Raw genomic sequence first — 27,550 nt, 5'->3', positions numbered from 1 at the left:
CCTGGATCACATGGTTCCATCCCTCATCGTGTTTTTCATAATGGCTTTTCTTGAGCAGGTCCAGAGTATCGATTATTCTGGAGATGAAGTGCAGGTTACCACTACTGATGGGTCGGGGTGGACCACGCAGAAGGTAAGCGCTGGGGTTCCCCTCGGTCTGCCAGGGGCTGGGGAGTAAGGGAGACCTGTTTTTCCCACCAAGCAGTTTACCTCTGGCCGTCTGCCTGGAGCCTCGTTTGACCGCTGGAGAGCTCCGTATCTGCACTTGGTTGTATGTGGATGTGCGAATCTCTTCTAGTTTTTTGATCACTGTATAGGTTCATGGCAGATGGAATTCTGAGTAGCGTTTCCCAGAGTGGTTTCTTGGGTACATTAGTTCTGAGAGTTGAACAAGAAAAGAAATTCTTTGGCCAAATAAGTTTATGAAGTATCATATACTACTGTCTACATTTAGGGTTAAATAAGAGCGTCTTAAAGGCTCTGAGAAGTCCTGTATTTAAAAAACCTGTTTTACTTTGTTTAATTCGGCGGTTTCCAAGTTGGTGGTGGTTTTGTTTTTGAGGCATAGAACCTTTTTCCAAAGCAAGAACACTCTTGTGTTTTTATCTAGAGACCAGCAGAAGTACTTTTATATCATTTGAATTTTTTGTAAACAGCTTTAGTAGGCAGACAGTGAAAGGTGTTACGATGTAATATATGAAATCACACTGAGATTTCTGTAGTGTTGGAAAACAAAGTGTTGGGGTGAAGAGGGGTTAGTAAACTTCATGGGTTTATTTAAATTTAGCTGTATCTGAAGTGATTACCTGAAAGTGTAATTGATGAGCCATCACTAGTCGCTAGGCTAGCTATGTTTTATGCTTTTCAGTTAACTAAAAATATTTCCCAGTCCTCGATATTCATACAGAAATGAAGGATTGCATGTCAGATGGGAAAGGCAGGGTAGAGTGTATGAGTCCAGGCGGATGGGCCCCCGCATTATTCTTGCCACTAACTAGCTGGATAGTTAGTTATTGGTTGAATAGACTCTGGACTGGCAGTGGTCCTCAGTCCTGGCTGCACCTTAGAATTACCTGGGAGGTGCTTAAAAAGAAAGTTTGCAAAGCCCCACCCCATAGAGGTTCTGGTTGCATTGATCTACTCATTTTTTAAAGCTTCCCAAGTGATTCCAACATGTGACCAGAGTGGAGAACCACTGGACAGCAGTGTCCTTATCTGTGGGTCCCCAGGTGAAAATCAGGCTAATACCTAACTAGTGGTAAAAAAAGATTTTTTTTTTAAATACCACCTTATAAAATTGCAAGTCAGCTGACGGCTCAGCCTCTTTGCACCTAGGGCAACACGCTCAGTGTGCTCATCCTGCTGGGTCACCCTCTGCCTGACCCTGCCCAGGCTCATTTGCCCTTCTTTCCTTGTGTTCTGGCTCTTTAGAGAAATTAGAGCATGATTTCAGGCTGTGATTCAAAGCCTGCTCTGAAATGATTAAAGCAAATGTTTTTATTTTTAGTAGTCAGTACACATCACACGGTTTCAATTGGAAGTTTACCCAGCCTGTAAGTGGAAGATTTCCAACCTAACAGGATATACAGATAAACACTTGACAAACTATAATTCAATCTAGGCTGCTACCACTGAGACCTAGCGTTAGTTCCTTACCAGGGTTTGTTTATATCTTTTGCCGTTTTTTGGTCATTAAGAAAACATCTAGATCTTATTTCCCTGCAGTTCTTATATACCCAGGAGGGTAATTGTTCCTTTTTTTGGTTGCATGGTTTTTATCCATAACTGCACTGAGGAGAGAGAGCGTGCTTTGTACTTTATAAAATTTTCACATGGCAGAAAATTACAGGACAGAGCTCTGAACTGCCTGTGTTCCTGGATTTGGGGTTCAAGCCAAACATACTAACTCTCTGATGAGGGCAGCGGTAGATATGGTCCTTGGTGTTTAGATCACTCTCATCCAACCGTGTTGTCCTGCGCTGTAGATGATGGAAACATCTGGAAACATATGCACACGCACGCGTGCGTGCACACACACACACACACGCATATACTTCCCAGACTCCCTTGCAGCTGAGGGTCTAAATACGAATTAGATCCAGCCAGTCAGATGAACTTGCATGAGATTTGGAAGGTGTAGTACGGCTTTTGCTTCACTTCTATCTCTGCTGCCAAGCAAAATGGTAGGTGTTGGGTCCTTCCACAGGAGGGACACTAGAGGTCCCAAGGTCCACTCATTTACTACAAGGGAGTCAAGAGGCGGGGCACGAGGCATCCCTTTTGCTGGTGCAGCTTGTCCTGTAAGTGGCATGTTTCTGGAGCGGGTAGCAATAGTAATGGCTCCTGATTGCGGCAGTGGTAACCCAGTTCCAGGGCCAGAAATTTCCTGATTGTATGGAGAGACAGCGGCTCTCTTTGATGGCCTGGTTTTGTGAGCTGTTCTTGAAGGGTCTAAATGATTCTGTAAGCCAGTTGAAAACCTGCAATAAATTGCTTCCTCCTTAAAGAGAAAAGTTGTGTGGCTTTACCTGATTATAATAATCCCTAATGTTTGTGATGTGCTTTACCATTTATGAAGCATACGGATGTATATTGTAAGAGTTTCAGTTCTAAGCATTTCCCCAATCCTTTAAGGTTAGTAGGGCAGGTATTACCTTGGCCACACATTAGAAAGTGTCAGGAATGAAAATCTAGTTCTCCTGACTCCATATTTAGGGCTCTTTCCTCTTATAACACTGCTTTTCAGGATCGAGATCTGCTGACGCTTCTTACCCAGAGTTATTATTAACCATCAAAACTTTAATGCAGATTCCTCCATGTGAGTGTTGCTTCCGCTCAGCCAGTCACCCTTGTGCAGTGAACAACCTGCACAGTTGTACATGGCAGCCCTTGTTCTAACAGGTATAACAACATAGGATGCTATCATCTCATGACTGGCAGTAGAAAGGAGGGTCCTTTAGGTGTTGAGATTTTCCTGGAAATGAACACACTGAGAGTTAGGTCGAGTTGCTGTTTGTGTATTAACTGTTCATTCTTTCCCACAGGTATTAGTCACTGTACCACTGGCCTTACTGCAGAAAGGAGCCATTCAGTTTAATCCACCGTTGTCAGACAAGAAGATGAAGGCGATCAACAGCTTAGGTGCAGGCATCATTGAAAAGGTAACTGAATTCCTGCAGCCTCAGAACTGGAAAGATGAGTATCAGACGACGGGAGTTCCTAAACTTCTGATACTGGGAAGTAGAGGGGAATGTTTGAATCCACATCACATTCGAAGATGTCCTTTTCATTTGGGTAATTATTCATGAAGAATATAAAAGGATATTACCAAAACAAAAAGGCGAGCTGGCTGAGGTCTGTGAGTTTTGATTTTAGGAGACAGAATCTTGTTATTCAGAATTTGAACTGAGTATGTAAATAAGCAAGTCTTATTTTATTTTTTTCCTGCTTTCCATGTCTGCCCTCCACTAATTGGCCCCAATGAGGAGAGTGTTTTACCTCCTCTGCCTAGAAAGGCTCCCTTAGCAGAAGCTGCCAGTGTTACAGCAGATACCGGCAGACCTATGAGTAGTAAGAATTTATCTCATGGACGTAAGCTTCAGGACCAAGTCTCAGGAATGCTTTGCATCTTCAGATTAGCCTAGAGGTTATCAGTGGGTCCCACCATTATCCGTGGGAGTACAGGGTTGAAGGGCATGAAAAACCAAATGCTCACAGAGAGACCAGAGGAGGTAGGAGAATGGAAAGGGAATATTTAGAAATGTTTGTTTTTTTTTGAACATCATTTTTTTTTAATTGAAGCATTTGAAGAGCTGTAGGTTGCGTCTTAGAGTCTGCTGTACTTTCAAGAAACTCTTAACCATCTTTCTCTTGCTCCCTTTCCAGATTGCCTTGCAATTTCCTTATAGATTTTGGGACAGTAAAGTTCAAGGGGCTGACTTTTTTGGTCACGTTCCTCCCAGTGCCAGCAAGCGAGGGCTTTTTGCTGTGTTCTATGACATGGATCCCCAGGTAAAACCGTTGGTGAGGTGTGGTTTGAATTCCTTTACTGTGGTTTAGAATTTGGTTTGGCAATTACTCATGGGTGGAGCCCAGGAACTAATGGGGACATTGTGGACAATGTTTATATTGTATGTTTGTATTCTGGGGGGACCCTTGGACTGGAGCATTCTTCTATAGGAAAGTATCTGCCATACTTTGCTTGAAGTATTAATGTTGCTCCCTGGGAAATGAATTCGTTGCAGTGGAAATGTCTTATTTCAGGCTGATGGAGGAATTCCTCTTAGGGAAAGTTGGAGACAGGACAATAATGAGTGGTACTTAAAACGTTCTCCCAGAGGGTCCTCCAGTGAGCCTGTTGGGCGAGGGGTGGGATATGATTGGCCCAAGTGAGGGTGGGTCGTAGAATCAACAGATGTGATTGGTTGGGGAAGGTAGACGAGGAGAGGACATGCCTGGGGCTTGAAAGTGATGGTTGTGTCGATGTCCTACCAAAGAACCACCATTGTCTTTCCACCTGTCTCTGTTCCAAGACACTGTCTTAAATGGTTTCACATGGGAGCCAAGGGCAACCATGCCTTTACCATGCAAGAAGCTTTTCTCCCTTTACTTTATCTGCAGACTTCCCTTCCCAATCTCATTCTCCTTCTTCTAAAACAAGTTCTTAGAAGGGAAGAACCAAGAGTACCTGGAATTTGATATTTGCGTGACTTCTGGAGTTTTTCCAGCAGGGAACAGTAAAACACACAGAAGAATAATGGATGAGTGTGTGTGAGGGAAATGGGACTGGGTGATGGAAAGGAGGCTGTGGGACAGTAGGAAGTGACGACATTTGATGTGCGAGCATGAGGTCCTTGTCTGTTTGGAATGTGCGTCTGGAGACTCCTGTGCCCAAAGCCAGGAGTGTAAAGTGCTTCTCCCCGCCCCGTGTCCTGTGTCCCTCGCCCAGAAGCAGCACAGCGTGCTGATGTCGGTGGTCGCGGGGGAGGCGGTGGCGGCCGTCAGGAGCCTGGAGGACAAGCAGGTGCTGCAGCAGTGCATGGCGACCCTGCGCGAGCTCTTCAAGGAGCAGGTCAGACACACCCTCTCAGAAAAGAGAAAGCCATGCTTGCTGTTAACGTCTTGTGCTCTTCCAACCCAGAACCAACTGTCATGGAGGACAGAGGGACTCAAGACAGGGGCAGGGGGCCACACCCTTGTTTTGTTTCAGTATCCAACTTTCCACTTAAGCGCTTGGATTTGTTTTTTCCGGGCTGCCGTAACAAAAATGCCACCAGCTGGGTGGTTTAAACACCAGAAGCATATTTTCTCGCAGTCCTGGAGGCTGGAAGTCCAAGATTGAGGTGTCACAGATGGCTGCCCTCTCCCTGTGTCCTCACATGGTCGCGGCTCTGTGTTGTCCGTGTGCTAATCTCCTCTTCTTAGAAGGACGCCTGTCATGCTGGATTAAGGCCCACCCTAATGACCCCATTTGGACTTAAGTACCTCGTCAAAGGCCCTGTCTCAGATACAGTCACAGTCTGAGGTACTGAGGGTTAGGGGTTTATCATCTGAATTGGGGGGTATACGTAACAGTACCCCATCCCTCCTTTTACGCTGTTGTCTCCTTTTTTTCTGACATCATGCACACCCCTTTTCTTTCCTGAGAAAAGGTAAAAAGGCTCAGTATTTTCCGGATTCTGCATTTACCCAAACCCGAGCAAGCTCTGATGACAGCTTTCCATTTAAAGGGACAATGTCCAGAATTTTCTTGTACTCCAGCCTCACAGCTAGTCTCTTTTCTCCCTTTTCTCCAAGAAGCTCAAGGTACTTTCTATCTGCCAATTGACTATAATCTCACAATCTCTGGAGATTTAGAAACGACATGATGTGTATCTTTTTCAAATAAAGGAGCAGAAGAAGAAAGAAGAGAAATGACTCAAATGTTACGTACACTGGAGAGCAGGGGGCCCTCCGGGGTACTGTGTATTTTACGTGACGTGATCAGATCTCACAGTCGTTCCTAGCCTGGGGCTTCTATCCAAAAATTTGTTTTCAGATTTGTTACTTGGAACTTGGCATACAGTTTGCATAGAAATGTATTTCACGGTGGCACTTGTCAGAGGCCAGGCCTTCAAAATTATTTGAAACATAGGGTGAAACATAACCTATACAGCTGTTTTGTAGAGCGGCCTGTTGAGGATTCCAGTTAGAGATCCTGAAATTGCCCTTCCGTGGGCCCCAGCACGTTCCAGCAGATGGGAAGGGGCGCACCTTGAACTCAGCCATTGGTGACGGCCCCTGCTAGGCGGGGGCACGTGTGCCTGGCAGAGGATAAGATGTGGAGGAGTATGTGTGTGTTGGGGGAAGGTCACAGAGATGAGGGAGATGCACAGATTCGGGGCCTGGGTCGGGTAGCGAGGCAGCAGGAAGGACACTGAGAATCGCTGTCTCAGAATGCTGTGACAATTCACTGAATTTTATATGTTGGGCTGCATCAAGTCTCAGTCCCTTCTTGATCTTGCCTTATGCTTCCTTCTCCTGGACGCAGGAAGTCCCAGATCCCACCAAGTATTTTGTCACCCGGTGGAGTACAGACCCCTGGATCCAGATGGCGTACAGTTTCGTGAAGACTGGGGGTAGTGGCGAGGCCTACGACATCATAGCTGAAGAAATACAAGGAACCGTCTTTTTTGCTGGCGAGGTGTGTGTCGTGGTCCCGGCCCCGATTCCTTTTACTTTGATCATTTCCTTTTAATGAAAATGATGGATGTCCAGAGTTTAAAAGCAAAAAGTCAAATAGTGTCAAAAGTCTTTGGGCAACAAACAGCAGGTGCCCTGTCGACGTCCTCCTCAAATTTGCGGAGCAGCTATTTTTAACTGTTTCTGCTGTTTCTTCTGGAGTTGACTTCATGTGTGAAGATACTTATTTTGTTGGCTTCTGATTGAAGAAGTTGGACGTTATCTCTGGATTTCCTAACAGGTTAAAAGATTTAGCCTGTTTAGTCTCTTTGCACCCTGGTTCTTTCACAATTTTAACTAAACTGATGTCAGTGTTTTATCTGATGCCGCTCTTTACTGTTAAGCCACGACAGTGAATGTTTCATCGATGCCTTTCTTACACAGCTATTTTATTTTCAGTCATAATGGCCCCTTTTTTCATTAGCTTAATTCTTTTCACACCTCCCCTGAAGCCTCCCCACCCTTTGGTCGTCTCTAATTCACACTTGAATCCCTGTGGCTGGCCTGTAGGCTCTGTTTCTTGAAACCCCCTTCCCCGGCATCTTCCCCCTGCTCAGTCTGCTCTGATGGATGGGCCTTTCCACCTTAACTATTTTTAAGTGTCCAGTTAAGTGGCGTTAAATACATACACGTTGCTGTACAGTCGCTGCTGCCAACCATCTCCAGGACTTCTTTATACTGCAGAACTGAAGCTCTGTACCTGTTAAACACCACCTCCTCATTTATCCCTCCCGCCAGCCCCTGGCAACCACCGTTCAGCTTCCTGTCCCTTATGAGTTTGTTCTAGGTACCTTATCATATAAGTAGAATGAATCATGCAGCATTTGTCCTTTTGCGACTGGCTAATTTCACTTAGCATAATGCCCTCAGGTTTCGTCCGTATTGTGGCATGTGTCAGAATAGCCTTTTTTAAGACTAAATAACACTCCATCATACATATGTATCTCATTTTGTTTTTCCATTCATCTGTCATGGACATTTGAGTTGCTTCTGTCTGTTTTTGGCTGTTGTGAAGTATGCCGCTATGAACATGGGTGCACAGATGTCTCTTCGAGAACCTGCTTTCAGTTACTTGGGGTATATACCCAGAAGTGGAGTTGCTGGATCATATATTAATTATATTTTTAATTTTTCGGGAACCACCACGCAGTTTTCCACAGCAGCCGCACCATTTAACATTCCCGCCAGCCGTGCACAGGGGTTCTGGTTTCTCCACATCCTCGTCGACACTTACTATTTGCCGTTTTTGATATTGGCCATCCTGATGTGTGTGAAGCTGGCTTTTCTTCTTGCCTGGTTTACTTCTGTTGAGAAATGCTTTTCTGTTCTGATTTCTTTTTAGTTTTTTTTTATTGAGTTATAGTCATTTTATAATGTGTCAAATTCCAATGTAGAGCACACTTTTTCAGTTATACAAGAACATACATATATTCATTGTCACATTTTTTTTCACCATGAGCTGCCACAAGATCTTGTGTCTATTTCCCTGTGCTGTACAGCATAATCTTGTTTATCTATTCTGTATATGCCTGTTCTGATTTCTAATCCTTTCTATGCCCCTTTTTTTTTTTTGGTCTCCTGGTAATTTAAGGAGCTCCTGTCCTACATCGTCAGTGTTTTTGCTCTGTTCGTTTCCTTCCCACAGTTTTTTCTCATATTCCCTGATCTTCTATTTCATATGTTGAACACTTGAATTGATTATCTTACTTTCTTTGCTGTTCTTCATCTCTGTTTTAAATTCTAATTTAGGGGTAGGGAGATTTTTTTATATTCCAACCCTTGAATTGAGTTTTAAAATGTTGGTTCTTTTACTTTGTGAGCACTTTCTTGTTCTCAGATGATTCTTTTTTGGTAGCATTTTCTTCTTGCTTCCTAACTTGTTCCTTACATGGATCTTGAGTTCCTATTTCCTTTGCTTTATTAGCCTTTGCCTCCCCTATGTCTGAATGTCCAACCCCTGACTGTTCAGATTTGAGTGAGGCACTTTGTAAAAAGCGAATTGAAAATTCCAGCAGGTTGTCAGCTGGTGGCTGAGGCCCCAGACATCGGGACTGAGCTACAGCTCCTCTCTTGTGGTTCCTCATTTGTGTGATGAGAACTCGGCTCCTGGCTTCCTGGGAACCCAAAGCCTGGCTCTTTGTTGTGCTTTACTTAACCCCCATTTCCTTCAGCACCTCACCCCTGCCCTGTGCCTCAACACTCCTGGGGGTGGCAGCAGGGAGACTGGGGTACTGGGTGAGGGACCAAATTGCTTTTCAGTCTTTAAACCAGTCCTCAGTTTTCATTCACCCTTGCCAAGCCCCAAAAACCTCCAATGGCTGAGGTTTTTGAAGGATTCTTTGGGATGAATTGGCTTCCTTTTGTTGTTTCCTCCCTCCCGCCGCTTTAGCAGAGTGAATGCTCAGCACTGTTTCATCTGCTTACATATTTGTACATTATAGTCAGGTCTCCTAGATTCGTCTGACATAGAGTTAGTGTTGTTTTTCTTTTCAGGATTTTTGGTTATAAAAGAATGTCATTGTAAAGCCAGCTATCGTTGAGTCTTCCTTAGCCCGTGAAGAGCCACCTTTGTAGGAACAGAGCATAACGACTGCATGCCAGGCAACAAGGGTCAACTGCTTTCAGACGGCCCTGTTGGGCTCATGTGCTGTAGTGTCACGAGCAGGGCTTAGCAGCTTTCTTCTTTCCTTTGCTGCTTTGATAGTTACATTTTCTTAGAGAACCCATTTCTTTGAAGCTTCTGTAGCTCTACCATTCTCTCCCCCTAGGAATAGTTGTATTCCTGCTGGCCTCCTGACCGGTCCCCCGTTTGTTAAAGTCTTTGGTACCTGGATATTTTCCGTTACATCCCAGCCATCCGTTGAGGTGACATGGAACCTAAATTGGTTCACGTGGAAATTCACAGAACTTCCCATTTCTGTGACCTACTCACCTCCGTTTCAGCTACCCTTTCCCATAGCCACACCCCAAACAAAAACCTTCTTGTGCTTCTAGTTTGCTTACTCTGTTCCCACTACAGCCCCCTTGAAAGTGAGGTTCTCCCATTGACAGTACCCACCTTTGGTCTTTTCCCTTCCTGTTGAACTGATCTATTCTTGGAGTAACTCAACCCCTTTCATTATACCTTCAGTATGCTTTCTAGCAAGACTCCAGCTGTGGATGAATTGTGATTTACTTTTTGTGCTTGTTTCATTTATCACGGATTTTAACAACTAAGATTGTCTGGTGGAAAGGGACCGTGTCTTATTCATTCTTCTTAATTCCAGCACCTGGTGTACAGAGATAGTATCTTAATGAATGCCACACACTTCACAGGAGTGCTGACTATGTTGTAGAGTAAATTTGGTGAAACATGGTGATAAACCAGAAAAGTTCACATGCTGTGATGGGTGAGTAGAGTGTTAATATGAGCACACAGGAGTGATGCCAGTGTTTATTTTACAAGGATCAGAGAAAGTATAAGCTTGTATTACCTTTTGATTTTCAGCTTAATTCTTTATACATGATCTCATATTACACTTCTTTTTTTTTTTAACAGGCAACAAACAGGCATTTTCCACAAACCGTTACAGGGGCATATTTGAGTGGCGTTCGAGAAGCAAGCAAGATTGCAGCATTTTAAATAGAGTTTGTCTGGACCCAGCTTTCTTTTGTACCCCAACTGAGAAAGCCTGAAAAACTCGTTAAACCTCACTTTCATAAAATCAAACAGAATCTTCTCTGGGTAGCAAAATTGAAATGTTTCTAAGGTGGTGTGGTAACATAAACCCATTTCATCACTCTGAAGGCACTAGGCCCAAGACTCCTTTCCTAAGCACTTATATTTAACTGCATTTCCCACAGGCCTGACTAGTGTTAAATCTTCTAGATTTCAAAATAAGGCAGAATATAACCTTAAATTAAGACCTTGGATATGATTCTTCCATGGTTGGAGACTCCCTTGAAATCTGACAAATTTTTTTTGGCTGACCAGTTTTCACACATTAAGAAACCAAGTCACTCAAGCAGGAATCATTACACAGATAAAGCCATGTACTTTTTTCTATGACAGCTCGTCACTGTCTTTGCCAATGAGCCTTAAGATTTTTATATAGCTCCAATATTGAGCTTTTACTTAAAATTTAGATAGAAATCTTTCCTTTTTTGGATAAAGCAAACTCTTCAAAGGTAAATGAAACTTCTAGACTATTTTATATTGTACATATTTCTTCCCATTGGGTGTTCAAAAGAAATTCAGGTATCTTGTAATAAAACATTTTAGACTTGTGCTCTCATTGGCAAAACAGCAAAATTCTGTCCCTTCAACAGTACAGGTTATTTATCATTGAGAATGGGGTAGAGATAGTGTGGTCTTTATACTTGAGACATAGATGAGACATAGAATACGGCTGTTTTTAAGAGCCACGTTTGGGCGGATGGCACACTTTAAATAGCCTTAATTTTGGCAACCACTAGCAAAAAGATCTTGTCAGAATAATTTAATAAAAGCCTCTCCCCACTGCGTCTTTTTAAAATGACTGATTCAGTCTCTAGGAATATTTTTTATAGAATTATGTTTTCAGTATTCCACATGTAGGTCCACTGGAAAACTCCAGAAAAAGCCTGGCAAATGTTACACATTTAATAAGCCATATCTTGAAAGCCTGAGAACATGGCAAATACTTTTTCCTTTTTTCACTCATGACAAAAAAAATTCATTTAAAATAAACACTGATGTCAGGGTCTTCAGGATACTCATCTTGCCAAGAAACTTCAGTTTACAGGTTAGAAATACGGATAATTTATGTGCTTTTGTTTTAAAAAGTCTGAACAATTCTTTCAATATATTGGTCAGCTTAAAGGGACTCAAAATGACTTTAAAACCATTTTCCAAAATATTAGGTATTTTTAAAATTTAAAATAAGTTATAAGTAGAAATAGTACTTTATGCAAAGAAACATGGGGAACTTTAGACAGAGCTTAGACACACCTCCCTCCCCACCAAAGTATAATAATCAAAAGAAAGCAACCTGCAGTATAATGGTTTCAAAGTTAACATAGGAAAATGTTGATATTTAGGTCATTTGATGAGACTCACTGATACTGATTGGGACGTATTCTGCTTTAAAGTGTTATGTATTAAAATGTTTAAATAGCATGTGTCAGGTGATAAATGCAAAATATTCTAAGTTGAAATGGTTCACAGTAAGTTATTACTTTAGTCTCTGAGCACTTAAACTTGTACTGTGCTATAAGCAAACAAGGGGAGAACCTACTAAATAAAGTATGGTAAATGTGTATTTAAAATCCTCATTCCCTGTCTCAAGTGACATCACCTAACATTTTGTTCTTTAAGGAACCATGGTACTTTTTTTTTTCCTTGAGTTTCTTTTGAGTTTTTCACTGCTGTCTGAAGATTCTGTAATTGAGTGGCAGTGAATATGTTTTAACTGCAGACTGTGAAAACTGTGTAAAACTGCTTAATAAAAACTAGACTTGTTTTTCAAATATACTGTGCATTGCAGTGATGAAGGCACACTCCCCATGAACTTCCACCCACGCCAGCTCAACCCTCCACAACCTCCAAGCCCTCTTTAGAAAGTCTTAGGTCACAGGCATCATGGTGTATCCCCTTTCAAGTCAGTAAGAACCTTGCTGACCTTGATGAACTTGGTTTTGTGAGCTCACTCTACTGATTTCTTTATAATTTATTCCAGGTAACGGTCAGTTACCACTGAAGAGCACCCCAAATGATACAGGCTACCAGCTAAATCTATTTAAAAATCTGTTCTGAATATATAGATTAAGACATCAAACGCAAAGAGAAAAAGGCATTTTTTATTATTTTTATTGACAAGGTTGAGAGGAACAAATTAAATATTTAAAACAAAAGGCCAATTCTTAAGTCTCATTTAGTTGTTTATTCCATTCATTTGTATTAAGTATACCTTTCTCTAATGTCCTAGTAACTTTATCAAGAAACAAGTCAAAAGTCAAACATGTGAAAATACCTATTAACAGTCAGCATATATCATTTTTATATATTTCTGTTCTATGATGCAAAGGTATTTTAAACACTCAATGGTTTACCAAAGGCCCAATTCTTGCGTAAGCAGCATGTTTTAAAATTCAGAGATTACTTAATAAACTGATTAAGACACTCAATTTAAAAGACAAAATTAGTCTCATCAAGAGTGGTCCACATACTGATCATCTAGAATCCTGATTGGCCAAAATTTAAAACATAACACCCCTGATTCCACAAATACATTAAATTTCTTTAATGTTAAAAATTAGTCTGTTACCACTTTTGAGAAATACTTTGTCAGAGATACCCACTATTCCCTACACATTCTCTTCTTCTGGCATTACAAATTTTACCATAATTATAAAAGTGGCCAGGCTTCCTGTACAGAATGGCATTTTATATGGGCAGAAGCAGTTAATAAAAATCAGTTCACTTACTATAAGCCAAATGTGCTTATACTTAACCCCACTCTTCCCCCAATTTTTGAAGTTTTGATGTGTGGATTTTGGTCTGTCCTTGATAGAAAACGTATCTACAGGCACTGCTGCAGGGTTAACACTAACACTACAAACTGACGACACTTCGAGGCAAAGCAGAGAACTACCTGTTCCGTCAATATTTTCTTCACTGGACTCTGACTTCCGCTGCTCCGTCACACCATCTGGCTGAACACTGACATTTCATACATTTATAACTGTAAAGGTACCTACTTATATGAGTTTAAAAATTGATCTGCACAAAAGAAATAAAAAAACTTTATATACAACAAATTTGTTTTTAAAAATACAAAAATAACATCTGTCGACTCTTGTCATGCTGACAATTTGACATATATACACATGCAGGAGAAAAGTTCCAATTTCATCATCTGGACAGCTGAAGCTCGTATATTTTTAATATGATGAACACACTGCCACTGAGTTTCCACACTGACAGATGTGTATTCAAAATATTTCATATACTAAATACTGCAAGAGTCTCCGCATGTTTAAACACCAGTTAGAATAGTTTCTGTTCTACTTGGTTAAAAGTATGTCTTAAGCTAATATTGAGCACACGCTAAAAACTACAACAGTTCAAGAATCTAGAACCTTATATAAAGAAATCCAAAATGTACAAAATACAACTATAAAAGCAAGGAACAATTACTGCCATGCAAAAATTTAAACTAAAAACTGCATAGAAATGCAATTTAAAACAGCAAACTCAAATTTACGTTAACACTCAAGATAAAAAGGTTAAGTTCTATCAACACAACGCTTGCAAGGATTTAGAAAAGGAAATACATTCTCTTTTGCTGGTATGGTATAAATCAGAGCTTTAAATCCATGGGTACAGGTCACCTGTCTCTGTACTCTTTCTCAAGAAATCAGCTGTAATGAAAGAGAAACATTATTTCCTCATACCCAACATACATAATATTTGGTATACATAAATCAAGACCTTACTTTATTTTTTAACTTCTATTTTACTACTGTGACCTTGGGAAATCAGATGGGACCACTGTTAAGACTACAGCTCTGTTGATCATCCCCCGCCTTTAACTGGTGGACAGGAACGTGCTCCGGTGGTTGTGTGAGCCCCTTTGGGACGCCTGGCCACCATGTACACAGCCCACATCTTCTGAGGCCAGGTTTTGTCAACTTATGTTCAGACTTTATTTTTAAGCTCTAAAATGGGAATGAAAATAACTCCCCATCTATTTTTGAGGAAATTTGAGCCTCAAATGTGATATTTAGTGACATGACTATTTTGAAAAATATGCAGTATTTGATACACAATTTCTTCCATCTTATATGTCCAAAATGATTAAAGTTGGAAAAGATGGATATATTTTACCTCTTTAACAGTTGTTTTTATGAACTCTTTTCTTTCAGTTAAGTCATAAGCAGGATAATTTTCATATACCTACAATGGAAAGGAAAAACTATGTTAAAAGTAGACTTAAAATTTCACTAATATTCTCTATCTTTGGATAGTGAAGAAATGTGTGCTGTGTACAAATAGCTACATATGTTAACTGTATGCTCTAACCACCATGTAGAATTCTACAGCAAATGAGTAGCTTTAATAATACTGTATATAGAGCAGAAAATAAACTAGCATACAAACACTTTCAACGTTTTATGAAGTGGGAATGTCAGTGAATTAACAACAAACATGGGTGAGAAGAACATGTAGACAGACGTTGGCTAAGTGGAGTATGTACTTTACATCGGTAGGTTATTTGTTAGCTGTTTTTTAGAGATGCCCTCTTAGTTCTTCTGTTACGTTATCTGACACTACTTCTTTCCTCAACTTGAACTTTAACGAATTTCAGCCCCAGTCCATTGTTCAATTCCCTCCTGAAGTTCTATCACTGAGACCCAGTTATACCATCGTGTCCTCTACTCTGAAATTTTTTACTCTCTACATTTCCCAACTTGATAACTGCTGCCTGGCTTCACAATGACTTCTAGTCCTGACTTTCTGTATCTATCTTGCTGGTTTCACTCCTATCATGTAATTCAAAGTCAGCAAACGTTTTCTGTAAAAGGCTAGACAGTAAATTATTTCAGCTTTTCCAGCGACAGTTTCTGTCATGACTATTCAACTATGCCAGTGCAGAGTCAACGCTGCCAGACAATACTTACATGAATGGCTACGGCTATGTTATAACGGCCCTCAGGCTGTAGTTTGCCAACCGCTGCAAATACGGTCAATCATTTACATTATTCTAAATGTTTACCCTTTGTTCTTTCTCTGCAAAACTCCAACCCTGAACTGGTCTAATTACCAGCTTTTCTATGTTAAACCCTGTGGGAAAATATAGCAACTTTGAGAAGAATGGTCCCATTTCCAGTCCATGGTGATCAATGTCACAGCCTCCCCAGAAATCCCAAGGATTTCTCCTCAGATCCCCCTTGCATTCTCATCAGGGGCAATTTCACCCCTCTATTCAAATGTCCCACTCCTGTTCTCAGTCAAGCCACTGCTATGAATTCCTTCAACTCTGACGTATCTCTTGCCCTCCAGTTCACTTGCACCCGGATTCATCAACAGTCCCCATCTTCCTTAGCTCTGCAAGGACCCACCCCTCGAGGCTCCTGTACCACCAGCCCTTAGCCTAACACGTGCTTCTGCTTTCCCTCCCTGCCCTTCGGAAAAAATCTTTATCAACCTGTATTCCCGAGATTTAGCTACTAAAACAGGAGCTTTAATCCATTCACTCTCCTTACCAATAATTCTCAGTCCCAGGGTAAATAACCCTTGCATTTACCACCCTTCAAAACTGCTCTTATTAAGTGAACAATTGTCTCATAATTGCTAAGTCCAAAAAACCCTTAACTTATTCTCACTTGACCTCTCCATGTTATTAATAATCCCCCTTTAAAACTACAGAAATGTATTCACAAGTCATTCAAATGAACAGAACTAGTCTCCCTTCAATTTTCCCTCCAGTCTGCCCTCGCCCCTCTCCTTTCAGAGGAAACCAGTGATCAATCTGCTGTGTATCCCAGACACAGCAAAATTAACTCATTAAAAATGAGCTTATACACCAATGTATAAATTTATCAATGCAATATAGTTTTCTGTATATTTAAAACACCTGACAATACTTGGAAGGTTTTTCCATGTTCTTTTGAACTGCTACATAGTATTCCCCAAATATGGATGTACTGGTTTATGGCCATTTAGGTTGTTTCTGATTTTTCAATATTATAGACATGCTGAACATTACTGAAATCATTTTGTGCAGATGTGACTATGTCTTTAGGACAGAGACCTAGAAACGGAATTGCTAGGTTAAAAGGTATCTGCAATTTAAATTTTAACATACTACCTAATTATTCTCCAAAGTTGTTACAACTTAAAGGATGAAAGTACACTTCCCTATATACCCTTGCCAACCTTGAAAACTGCCAATCTTTGTAAAGATTTTGTTAAAGCTAATAAGCAAAGTATTTCCTTTCAGTTTTCTATCTTCCTTATTAGTAGGGAAGGTTAAATATTTTCATGTTTACGGGTCATTTCTATTTCTTTTCTGTGAAATGCCTTTCCGTGGCCATTGTCCACTGTCCTATGTAAGAGAATCACCTTTTCTTAATTGGCAGCCCCTCCCTGCCCCCCTTCTTGAAAGTCCTAACCCAGCTTTTATAGCACTCCTCTCTCTGGCCTTCCTTCTACTACTGACTCTACAATGTCTTGTGTTTTGTAGAAATTACTTCTCAACTCTTTGATGTTAATGATCTCCAGGACTCTGCCCTCTGCTTTCCTCCCCCTTTCTCTTCTTCCCTGGGACACCTCATCTGTACTTTTGGTTTTAGCTCCCAACAATGTCCTAGTCTAGGTGTCTTTGGAGATTACAACGTTCACAATTTCTCCCACGTTTCAAGTACCCCATCTTAAAATGTCTAGAACAAAACCCACCTTTTCTTCAAAAAGTACATCTTTTGTTTTATTCCCTATTATGATTAATACACCCAAACCCTGACACCCACAGAAGCAACCTGTTATCAGGCTCTCTCGAGTTCAGACCTGCATTACTGCAACCCTCTAACTTCGACTGTGACGTAAACTGGGCTTCCCTCGCCTCTCGTCTCATTCTTCACCGTCTGTCCTCCTTCATATGCTTAGGATGCCTCTTAAAAAATAAAAATTTGATGGTGTTATGCCCTTGCCTAATAGCTCTCAACAGCCTAACCAGCCCTCCAAGTCCCCACTAGCTGCAGGGAGAAAATCAAACCTCTGTAACAAGGTGTATATAAAATCGGCAAAACTCTTTAGTATTCTCTCTTAACCTCTGTGGAGAATTCCTTCCAACTCTAGTCTTCAGCCAAATTAAACTAGTAACTATTCCTCAGAGTCAGTATTTGTCACATTTGATGTGAATGTGTCAATGTCCCACAATTGTATGAATGCTGAAGCTCTAAGTCCCTTCCAAGATGCCTTTTCAGGTTCCTCCAAGTCCTAAGGAGATGCTTCTTGTCCTTTGGTGGGGTGGCACCTTCTACCCTTCTCACAGCACACACACCCTGTACTCTAGTGACCAAACCGCAAGGCCTCCAAAGCCAAGCCATGGCCTCTCCAACTCTACCTCTAATGTCTGTCACAGTGCCTGATATGCAGGAGAGGCTTAGTAAATGCTGAATGAATAAATAAATCAATAGTCAATGTCTTTAAAAAGAAAGAGTATTTCACCTTTGGTACATTTCAATTTTTAATTCCATTTTTCTATAAGAAACTGGAATCTAAAATCTTCCAATTTTGATCTAGAGTATGGAAACTCTATGGAATCATGCAAACTAGATCATTTCCTGAGAAGTAACAGAAGAGCTCCACAGAACTTGATCTAAGAACCTAATCTGTAACATCTCATTTATCACAGTAACGCTGAAAATAAGGTGGTTCATCAGATTCTGCTTTTTTAAACTAACATAATCTAGGGATGCATCAATAAAAACAGCTTCTGTAACAGCAAAAGAGCATTTCCTACACACTTTGGAATGTATCACTTTAACATTAGTCACTGCACATGTTCCAGTGTTGTTTATGAAATGACTCCAATAGGGCAGAAGCTTTGACTATTTTATTGAATGCGGTATCCCAGTACCTGTAAGAAGACCTGACATGTAGTTCAATGAATGAACGCACATAAGATATCTAGCTTTCAACTGAAGAATGGGTGAAAGAATTTTTCAAATAAAAGCAAAATGATCTCAGCGTTTGTCAATTACCTCTTTGCAAATCTGCTTCATGGTGACCTCCTCCAAGTTAGCACTGGCCAATAACTTCTTCACTGTTTCCTTCAACTCTTCATCTGTAGGAGGTTTCTTCAATTTTTTAATTAAAGGTTCATCATCTGAACTATCCTCAGATTCACTTTCTAAAAGAAAGATATTTTATTACATGGGAATAAGTTTTTCTTAAACAGCAAAGTAAATTAATATTGAAGACATATTAGGAAGAATTCTATACGCATTCATCAGATTCTCAGAGGCGAATTAGACTAAAAGTATAAATCACCACTCTGTATTACCTATAAAACATGCAATGGAACTTTTGTCAATGTTGAAAATTATAAAAAACTGGCATACTACCTCCCCCACCACAATGTTCCTCACAGCTGATCCATTCTCCACAACGCTTAAACACTATGTTGCAGCATATAAATCACATCGTTATAGTTGGAAACATGCCATTTCTAACATACCTTTTTTGGAACTGTTTTGATTCTTCTTGGTGGTGCTACTATCTGCCTTCTTAACATTAGCACTTTTTACAGATTTTTTACTTTTAGAAGTGGCTTTCTGTTTCGGTTTTTCTCTTTTAGATGTCTTTTTTGGTGGCTGTTGGAAAGAAAAGTACACACACCAATGAAAGATTAACTGCCATCCTTCTCATCCCTCAACAATATTAGAGAAAATTAATGTATCAATTTTTGAGATGACTAATACATTCAACGAACTTAATTTCATCCTAACACAAGACTAGTCATGTGAGGTCAATAATCAAACACTAAAAATAAAAGATGCCCACATCTATTTCACAGTATAGATAGAAAACTTTATATGCGTTACATCTTAATCTTGAAGAAAATATAGGTATTAATATTTTTGTTATTTATTGTCAGTCTCTGCAACTAAAAGGTAAATTTCACAAGAACAAGGATTTTTGACCTTCTTGTGTTCACAGAGTCCTAAAACAGTGCGTGGTGCAAAGTAGCTGCTCAGTAATTATTTATAAATATACGAGGAAATAAAGGCTGAGAGGTTTCTTCCAGCCACATAATTTATATAATAAAGAAGTGAGATTAAAATAGGTAGTCTGACTCCAGAACTTGTTTTCTTAAACGCTAACTCACAGCTAACAAAATAAAAGCCAAGTATATACATATGAATAGATTAAAAAATTACAGTTCATAGTTACTTTGTCTCAAGCAAGACCTATGAAATTAGTAACATTAATTCTTCATTAAACATTCCCAAAGGTAAAAATATCCTATATAAGGCAAATGTCCCAAGATAATTAAAATCTCATCTTACATACCCAAAATACCGCAAATCACTTTTGACAGAATATTTCTCCAAATGTTTTATATTCCTAATTTCTGATTAGCATCAAAATTCAATCTTTTTCTTTTTTTTAAAGGATATTGTGGAAAAAAATAAATAAATAATAAATAAAGGATATTGTGTGGAACTTAAAGAAAATTAAAGTACCTGTTCTAGAGTCAGGTGGACTCAGGCTATTTCTAAGTGCAGTTCATTGGATTTCAGTGTTTGTCTTTCCTCTTGCTACACTGCCATCCACTGTACGTATTTACACAAGTCTAGTATCACCCTGCATTACCTCAGTAATGGTCTGTTGGCCAGGAACTAACCTATCTAGTTCACCTACTACTAAAAAGTACATGTAACAAGTGTCAAAGGGCCAACATGCTTCTACAAGTAAAGCCTCAAGTTTTAAAGTTTTCTTTAAAAGGAAGGCAGATACACAGAATAGATACATAGAATAAAAGCAATACGAGGCTCAATGACACCTGTGTTAACTAACCGAGACACATCACGCTTATTTCTTTACATTCTGGTAGACAGGACTGGACCCAAACATCCGAATCCCTATAATAACAAGTTATGTCATTTATACTGGATTTCACTTATCTTTAGTGAACAGTTATAAAGTTTTCTGTAACAAATGTAGATTGGAATTCAGTAAAGGATCTTTTGCCATCCTGGTAGTACTAGCACGGGCAGTGAAAACTAAGTAGTAAAATAACTACACTCTGTAGAAACTCCTACCTATGGGTTTTATCCTGAGCAAGGAGGCAATCAGATAACTGACTCATACGTGCTTTAGACTTGCAGGTGTTAAGAATCTCTTAAGCTGCCAAGACAATAAGAGATTAGGTATAGGAAGAAAAGGTAACTGTGGACCACAAGGCATCTCTATGGACAAATTTGGCAGTTAAGCCAAACGAGGTAATCTGGTATTCTGGAGGTATGAAGAGGCCCTGGGAGAGCTGAGAAGGCACGTCAAACCACTCCCACTTAAATGTTACATGAACTTTCAAATTTTCATTACTTTCATTCCCCCTCCTCCACTTAGGAAAATCTCACTCATGACTCTAAACCCAACTTAGCAATCACCTCCTCCAAATCTTTCATAATATCACCAGTTCGACTAATCCACAGTCCCACAATATTTGGCATACAATTCATCTATCCCTACTTTATAGGAGATATTGTGAAGCAGTGAATAAGAACACAGGTTTTCAGAGCCAAACTTCCTGGTTCAAATCCTGACTCCACCAGTGACTAATTTTGCATTCTCAGGCAAATCACTCATCCTTCCCTATGCCCGATTCTGCATCTGTAAAACGGAGGTAATAATACCAGACAACTTTGTTAAATCTAACACTTCCACACCTTATCTCAGATATTGGCGTACATTTCACAATCTACATTAAAATGATGCCTTATAGGCATTGCAGATTTGACAAACTATGACCATATCTGCAGAACTTTTGTGAGGGTCAAATGACCAAATACATGTAAGGCATCAAAGAAAACATTTAATATACTTATGTTTATTAAAGTGCAGGTATTTACACATCTATTCTCCCACTATACTGTAAGTTTCTTAAGGGCATAGCTAACTATCTCTATAAGAAGAGACACCTATTTTTACTTTAGGTCTATCTGTCCCTAGCAACTACAAGAGTGTCTGCCATAAAGCAGCCACTTAAAGATTTCCTGCCCCATTCATCTCTGTATCACTTGCAGAACCTGATTTACCTGTACTCTGAAACCAGGACGTGGTTAAAATGTAATTAAAAGGAAAAAGAAAAAGGTATCTGTGCAGCACTGCTTTCATATACATGATCTCATATGAGGGAAAAACCAAAACAAAGAAAAAAAAAAAAAAAAAAAAAGCAAAGACAGTTTATCTAATTATAAATGAAGAAAACGCATCTGTGTAGTTAAGACGGTGTCTTACAGATAGTTAAGCAGCAAGACCTGAAGTACAGTGTGCCTCCCACTGCATGAGTTGCTTATAGAAATGACTTAAGTGTATCTACGGATTTCTTTAAGCCAGAGGTGAAACTACAGAAGTAAACTAATGCTGTAAATCAGTGATACCATAACCTATTTATTATACTGTTAAATTTAACTTTTTCCATTACATACAAATATTACCAATAATAACAAAGGATAAAAAGTGCTGGCAGAAACACAGCAGCAACAAAGGACAAGCAAGCCCAGCGTCAGGGCTGTCTCTGGCCCCTACCTCCAAACTCTGTATGGGCTCCAGGATCACTTCTCTAGAATTTTTTTTCAAAGCTAAGATTGGCCTTGGTGGAATCCAGTTTTGTTCTCCAACTCTTTCTTTCGCTCTCCTGTTCATCCTTTAAGGCTCAGATCAAATTGTTACCTCCTGTGAAGGTTCACTGACTGGATCTTTGCTCCCTACCTGCCCTTAGAAAGAGGTAAATACTCCATCTTGAGCTTCTATATTATCTTGGCCAAACTGCTTTCTTAGGGCTTAAGGTACATCCTACGTTTTCCTTCTAATCTTTGACCTCTCCCCTCCTACCAACTAGATTAAACAGCTTAACATAAAGACCCTGTCGTGTTTGTTTCCTGATCTCCACTGCAGAGCTTAGAACTGGCACTTAGTTGCTATGTTAACTGGAAAATTGAGGTGGGAAAAGATCCTTACAGACAAGATTATCTTTAAAGAGCTATTCTAACCCGAAGGTTTTATTTCATTAGAATCATTCTGCTTGCTAAGACAAATCTTTTTTTCTGTTAATAGCGATTAGCCAAACTTCTTCATTTTTAATATCACTGTCTTCCGGCATCACTTATCTATATAACTCCATTTAAGAGGAAAAAAAAAAAAGACTGTTAGATCAAATCATCAAGGGTGAGGCCTGAGGACCTATGCATAAAAAAGCCCCACAGCTGACTCACCTAGCTATAAAACCACGTCTCATGAGAGACAAATGTAGTCTAGACCTGTCACCAAGCTTTTCCTATGAAGTGCCAGATAGTATTTTAGTCTTTGCTGGCTCATGTGGTCATTGTTGTACATTCTTCATCTTTGCTTTTAACAAGTATTTTTAAAATGGAAAAACCACTCTTAGCTTTCAGGCTGTACAAAAACAGGCCATAGGCTGGATCTGACCATAGTACGCCACACGCCAACTCCTGGTCTAGAGTATGAATTACTGGAGATTCATAGGCAAAACACAGAACCAGATAAAGAAATCAATACGGTATTTTATGCCAACAGCTTTTAGTTTTAAATTTTTACAAGCAGAAGTGGATCTATGCCCATATTAACTTTCCTAAAGCTATTGCTTAATATCAGATTTGGACAGAGTTGTAGAGAAAAATAAACGAATTAGAAGCTCTGGAAAGCTGGATATGTATCATGTCCTCAAAGTTAAAAAAATGAGGATATATTGTCCTCTCTCATGGAGTCAAGACTAAATGAGATGCAAGATGTGAAAGTACTCCGCACGCAGTACATTCCTCCTTATATGTACCAATAAATGCTAACTGAATGAGTGTGATTTCTCCCAGGTAGACTGTCAGTTCCTGGAAGACAGAGGCCATGTCTCTTTTCCCCCATGTAGCAAAATGCTCAGATAGAATAAGAATCATTCTGAAGGAACCGGAATGATGAATCTATCCCCAAAGGCTGTATTATTCACACAACAATGCTCAACCACATGGGATGTCTTCTGTGGTCTGGCTTCAGTGTATGTCGCTCCAGCTTCACCTCCTACGGCTCTACTTCTGGACAAACTACGCAACCACAAACAAGTGTGTTTGTCAAAGCACTTCCCTACTCCCCATTTTAGTTCACAAGTCCAATGTTCCTTTCTATTCCCAAGGTCAATTTCAAATGATACTTCCGTCTCTCTCCAAAGCCTTCCCTCATCAACAGAGACATTCTCTTCCTTTTGAAATTCTATATTATTAAGTATCACTCAAATGGTATTCGGCCAGAAAATATATTCTATAACCCTAACAGCACTTAGCACACTCCCGATTTATTGAACCAAGCAAATTGAAAAGTGATTACATTTTAAAAACCAAGTTTTAAATATTCTGAATATTTTAGTTAATTATAGCCAACACATTATGTAGCATTATAAAAGAAAAATGCCAGAAGTACTCATGATCATTAACACCTTTGTTAATTAAATAGGAGGCAAGACTTTTGAGTCTTTTAACAAAATGTATAGGAAAAAATTAGGTGTTACATGAAAAAAAGAAAGAAAAAGCTAGTTCCCAAACTTATTTCTAAGATTCTGGCTTGCCACTTTTGAATATGCTGTGAGTGTTTCAGTCAGGACCATCCAGTATTGTAGATATTTTACATGTGCTAAAGGGAAACAGGTAAAACTGACCGCTGCCATCAATTTCAGACAGTACAATGCACTGTAATCTAAGTTTTTTTTTTTACAATGTATTGAAATAATACAAATTTTTAAAAATCTGAAGCTTTTCCATGTGTCTGATAACCATGAAGGTATAGAATCAGGGAATGACACAAGTACTTTTTGAAGGAAGGCAAAAAAAATCTTGGGAGAAGGCTTACCTATCTTTTATAGGCAGCAGGGCTCTTGAAGGAGGGTCTCCAAAAAAGACGCCTGTCACAGAGCCAGAATCCTGTCCTCACAGCAGAAAGGTTGTACTGGGTGAACAGATGAACAAAATAAGTATTAGCTTAAAATACACTATTCTTTTAACAACTTGGCTGAGAAAACTCAAGAGTGCCAAGAGTAAAGAATGTGCAAGCTTTGCTATATGTCACAAAAGATTATGAACGTTTAAGTCTAAACAGATTTTATTATGGTAATTATTCAACTTTGCCTTCCAACAAAAGGTTTCAATAGTTGAAATAATTCTGTAATTCCTCTCATCAAATTGGGATAGAGGAATTATTTTTTAGAATGTAATTAAGGACTAACAAAACTTTCATGTTCCCCCTCCCACCATGACCAAATAGTTCTTCAAATGGTCCAAATATGTTTACCAAAATTGTAACTGAAAATTTCTGATTTGGTAAACACTGTAGGATGGCTCCACTCAACAACCCATCTTTATTTGCCTTCCTCCTACAGAGGCAGGAAAGCTAACACCTGGGTTTCACCAACTTCCCTGGCAACTAGAGGTGGCTGAGTAACAAATTTCTGGCCAATGCAACACACTTGGGGATTTCCAGGGTGTAAAAAGCCAACACATCACTAGGAGAAAGCCCTCTGCTCATCTCTATCTGGAATAGGGTTACAATGCCTAAAGGGAAAACATCCATCTTGACATCATGAGGTTAAATGTCACATGTAAAGGTGGTGGCTCAGGGAGAGAAGGCCCCCAAATTCTCGACACCTTTCTTGAGCTGCTGTACTGGTCCATAATTACCTGTCTGTGGACTTCTTGTCAAGAAAGAAAAAGGAACTCTTGTTTTGGACATTATTCGTGGGGTCTTTAAGTATTTAGAGCTGAAGGCATTCCTGATACATTTGGAAACATTCAGATAAATTCAATGCTCACAAAGTAAAAATCTAGTTTGTTTTATACTTTCCTAGAGATAAAGAGTACACTACAAAGACACTGGGATACAAAAACTGAAGAAGTATTAGTTAAGCAAGCTTTTAAGGGTCTAAAAGACGATTAGGATTGTTTTCTCCAATGTAGGGAGCACTACTTCTCCCTTCTTTTCCTGTACTATCCAGTAATTTCTCTGTGCCTAAGGTCTAACACCGTGGTGAATGGCATGCCTGAGCATGGTTTAATCTCACTGGCTCATTCTGGTAATCTTCCCCTAAAAATGTTAATCCAATGTGGGAATCAGTTGATTTCCAGAATAAATTTATAGAAAAATAATTAAACATCTATTCTCTCATTTTAAAGAAACTTCATCTATCAATTTTTTCCTGGTTCCAAACTGCTCTCCTTCTACTGTACTAAGTAAGCACACGTCCAAGAGTCAAGACGATAAAGATGTTTAAAACAGGTATTTTATAAAGAAATTATTACCCAGGTTACTCTCAGAAAAACACCTTATTTGAATTAATTCCAAAAAAAAAAGACAACTTAAAAACTGTTATGAACCACTCACTGCATATCATGGAAACAGAGGTATAGGTACTAAAAACCTCAAACAAAATGTCTTAGCAATTGCTGGCTAACATGCTAAATGTGACACACTTCTTACAAAAGACTTAAAATTAAGTATCCTATTCTTCCACATAGCTAACTATGAAAAATAGCAGGTGAGTAATTCAATATCACGTAACTGGCTAATGAACAACTGTAACTTGAACTGGACTTCGGCTTAAGACTTCTGACTTCAGCACTATGATACAGATTTAGTCCAAACCCCTCAATTTACAAAGGAAACAAAAAACAGTTGTTATTTACTCCAGGAATCTAAAATAGACGAAGCTGATCTTACTGGGAGAAGTCTTGTCTATGAAGGAAAAATTCATTTCAGGAAATAAGTAATATTAACCTAGTAATTTTCCACGAAAAAAATCAGCAGAAAAAAATTGTCTCTAAGTAATTCTCAACTTTTCTAATCAACCAGCAACTCTTCTGCCTGGCCTCTTAGAAAAGAGGTCCTTTCAGAATACTGACCAAAAAATACCTACCTTTATGAAGTCCCTAACAAGGCTACCACTTAACTGAGTCTTCAAAAAACAGAATAAGGAAAAATAAAAGTTACCATAGAAATACTGTCCTTCTCTCCTAGCCATAACAATCAGTGAAAAAAAAGAAATAAAGGGAGTCCAAATCAGAAAAAAAGTAGAACTGTCACTGTGCATGGATGACATGATACTATACATAACAGAAAACCCTAAAGAAGATACCAGAAATTCCTAAAGCTCATCAATACATCTGGTAAAGTTGCAGGATACAAAATTAATATACAAAAATCAGTTGCATTTCTACACACTGACAATGAAATAGCAGAAAAAGAAATTAAGGAAACAATACCATTTACCACCATTCCAAAAAGAATAAAATACCTAGGAATAAACCTACCCTAGGAGGCAAAGGAACTGTAATCTGAAAACTTTAAAGTTTTCATTGATGAAAGAAACTGAATACAACATAAACAGATGGAAAGATATACCATGTTCTTGGATTGGAAGAATCAACATTGTTAAAGTGGCCATACTACCCAAGGCAGTATACAGATTCAATATAATCTCTATCAAACTACCAGTGACATTTTTCAGAGCTGGAACAAAAAAATGTTAAAATTTGTATGGAAACACAAAAGACCCCGAATAGCCAAAATCATCTTGCAAAAGAACGGAGCTGGGGGAATCATGCTCCCTGACTTCAGACTATACTACAAAGCTATAGTTATCAAAATAGTATGCATGGTACCAGCAAAAAAGCAGACATACAGCTCAACGGAACAGGATAGAAAGTCCAGAAATAAACCAAGGCACTTAAGGTCAATTAATCTACAACAAAGGAGGCAAGAATATACAATAGAGAAAAAAGAGTCTTTTCAACAAGTGGTGCTAGGAAAATTGGACAGCTATCTGTAAAAGACTGAAATTAGAACATTCTCTAACACACTATACAAAAATAAACTCAAAATGGATTAAAGACATAAATGTAAGACCAGGTACCATAAAGCTCCCAGAAGAAAACATAGGCAGAACATTCTTGGACATAAATCACAGTAATACATTTTTTGAACCAGCTCCTAGAGTAATGAAAATAAAAGCAAAAATAAACAAATGTGATCTAATTAAACTTAAAAGTTTTTAGGATACCATCAACAAAACGAAAAACAAAACCTACA

General features: G+C 39.2%; 2 protein-coding genes across 3 annotated transcripts in view; one reads left to right on the top strand and one right to left on the bottom strand.

Annotated features, from left to right (window-relative positions):
• Positions 1 to 12,207, top strand: part of KDM1B (lysine demethylase 1B) — a 46,914-nt gene extending 34,707 nt beyond the window's left edge. The window contains exons 16-21 of the mRNA XM_072945611.1: positions 59 to 133; positions 3,045 to 3,161; positions 3,886 to 4,011; positions 4,949 to 5,071; positions 6,530 to 6,682; positions 10,259 to 12,207. Of these exons, the coding sequence (XP_072801712.1) occupies positions 59 to 133; positions 3,045 to 3,161; positions 3,886 to 4,011; positions 4,949 to 5,071; positions 6,530 to 6,682; positions 10,259 to 10,342 (678 nt within the window). The 3' untranslated portion in view covers positions 10,343 to 12,207. The remainder of the gene's footprint in view (positions 1 to 58; positions 134 to 3,044; positions 3,162 to 3,885; positions 4,012 to 4,948; positions 5,072 to 6,529; positions 6,683 to 10,258) is intronic.
• A 324-nt stretch (positions 12,208 to 12,531) lies between these two features.
• DEK (DEK proto-oncogene) overlaps positions 12,532 to 27,550 on the bottom strand; it is a 28,742-nt gene continuing 13,723 nt past the window's right edge. Inside the window, exons 8-11 of one of the 2 annotated variants that reach the window (XM_072945609.1) lie at positions 18,921 to 19,056; positions 18,445 to 18,593; positions 14,567 to 14,635; positions 12,532 to 14,100 (exon numbers count right to left, since the gene is read on the bottom strand). In XM_072945609.1, coding sequence (XP_072801710.1) covers positions 14,089 to 14,100; positions 14,567 to 14,635; positions 18,445 to 18,593; positions 18,921 to 19,056 — 366 coding nt within the window. In that variant the 3' untranslated portion in view covers positions 12,532 to 14,088. Of the gene's footprint in view, positions 14,101 to 14,566; positions 14,636 to 14,678; positions 17,352 to 18,444; positions 18,594 to 18,920; positions 19,057 to 27,550 lie in introns of those variants that run through there. The other variant, XM_072945610.1, reaches the window with a different exon arrangement.

The sequence above is a fragment of the Vicugna pacos genome, chromosome 20, assembly GCF_048564905.1.
Source record: "Vicugna pacos chromosome 20, VicPac4, whole genome shotgun sequence".
NCBI classification, from domain to species: Eukaryota; Metazoa; Chordata; class Mammalia; order Artiodactyla; family Camelidae; genus Vicugna; species Vicugna pacos.
Note: the sequence above shows the minus strand (reverse complement) of the source record. Positions and strands in the feature narration are given on the sequence as shown.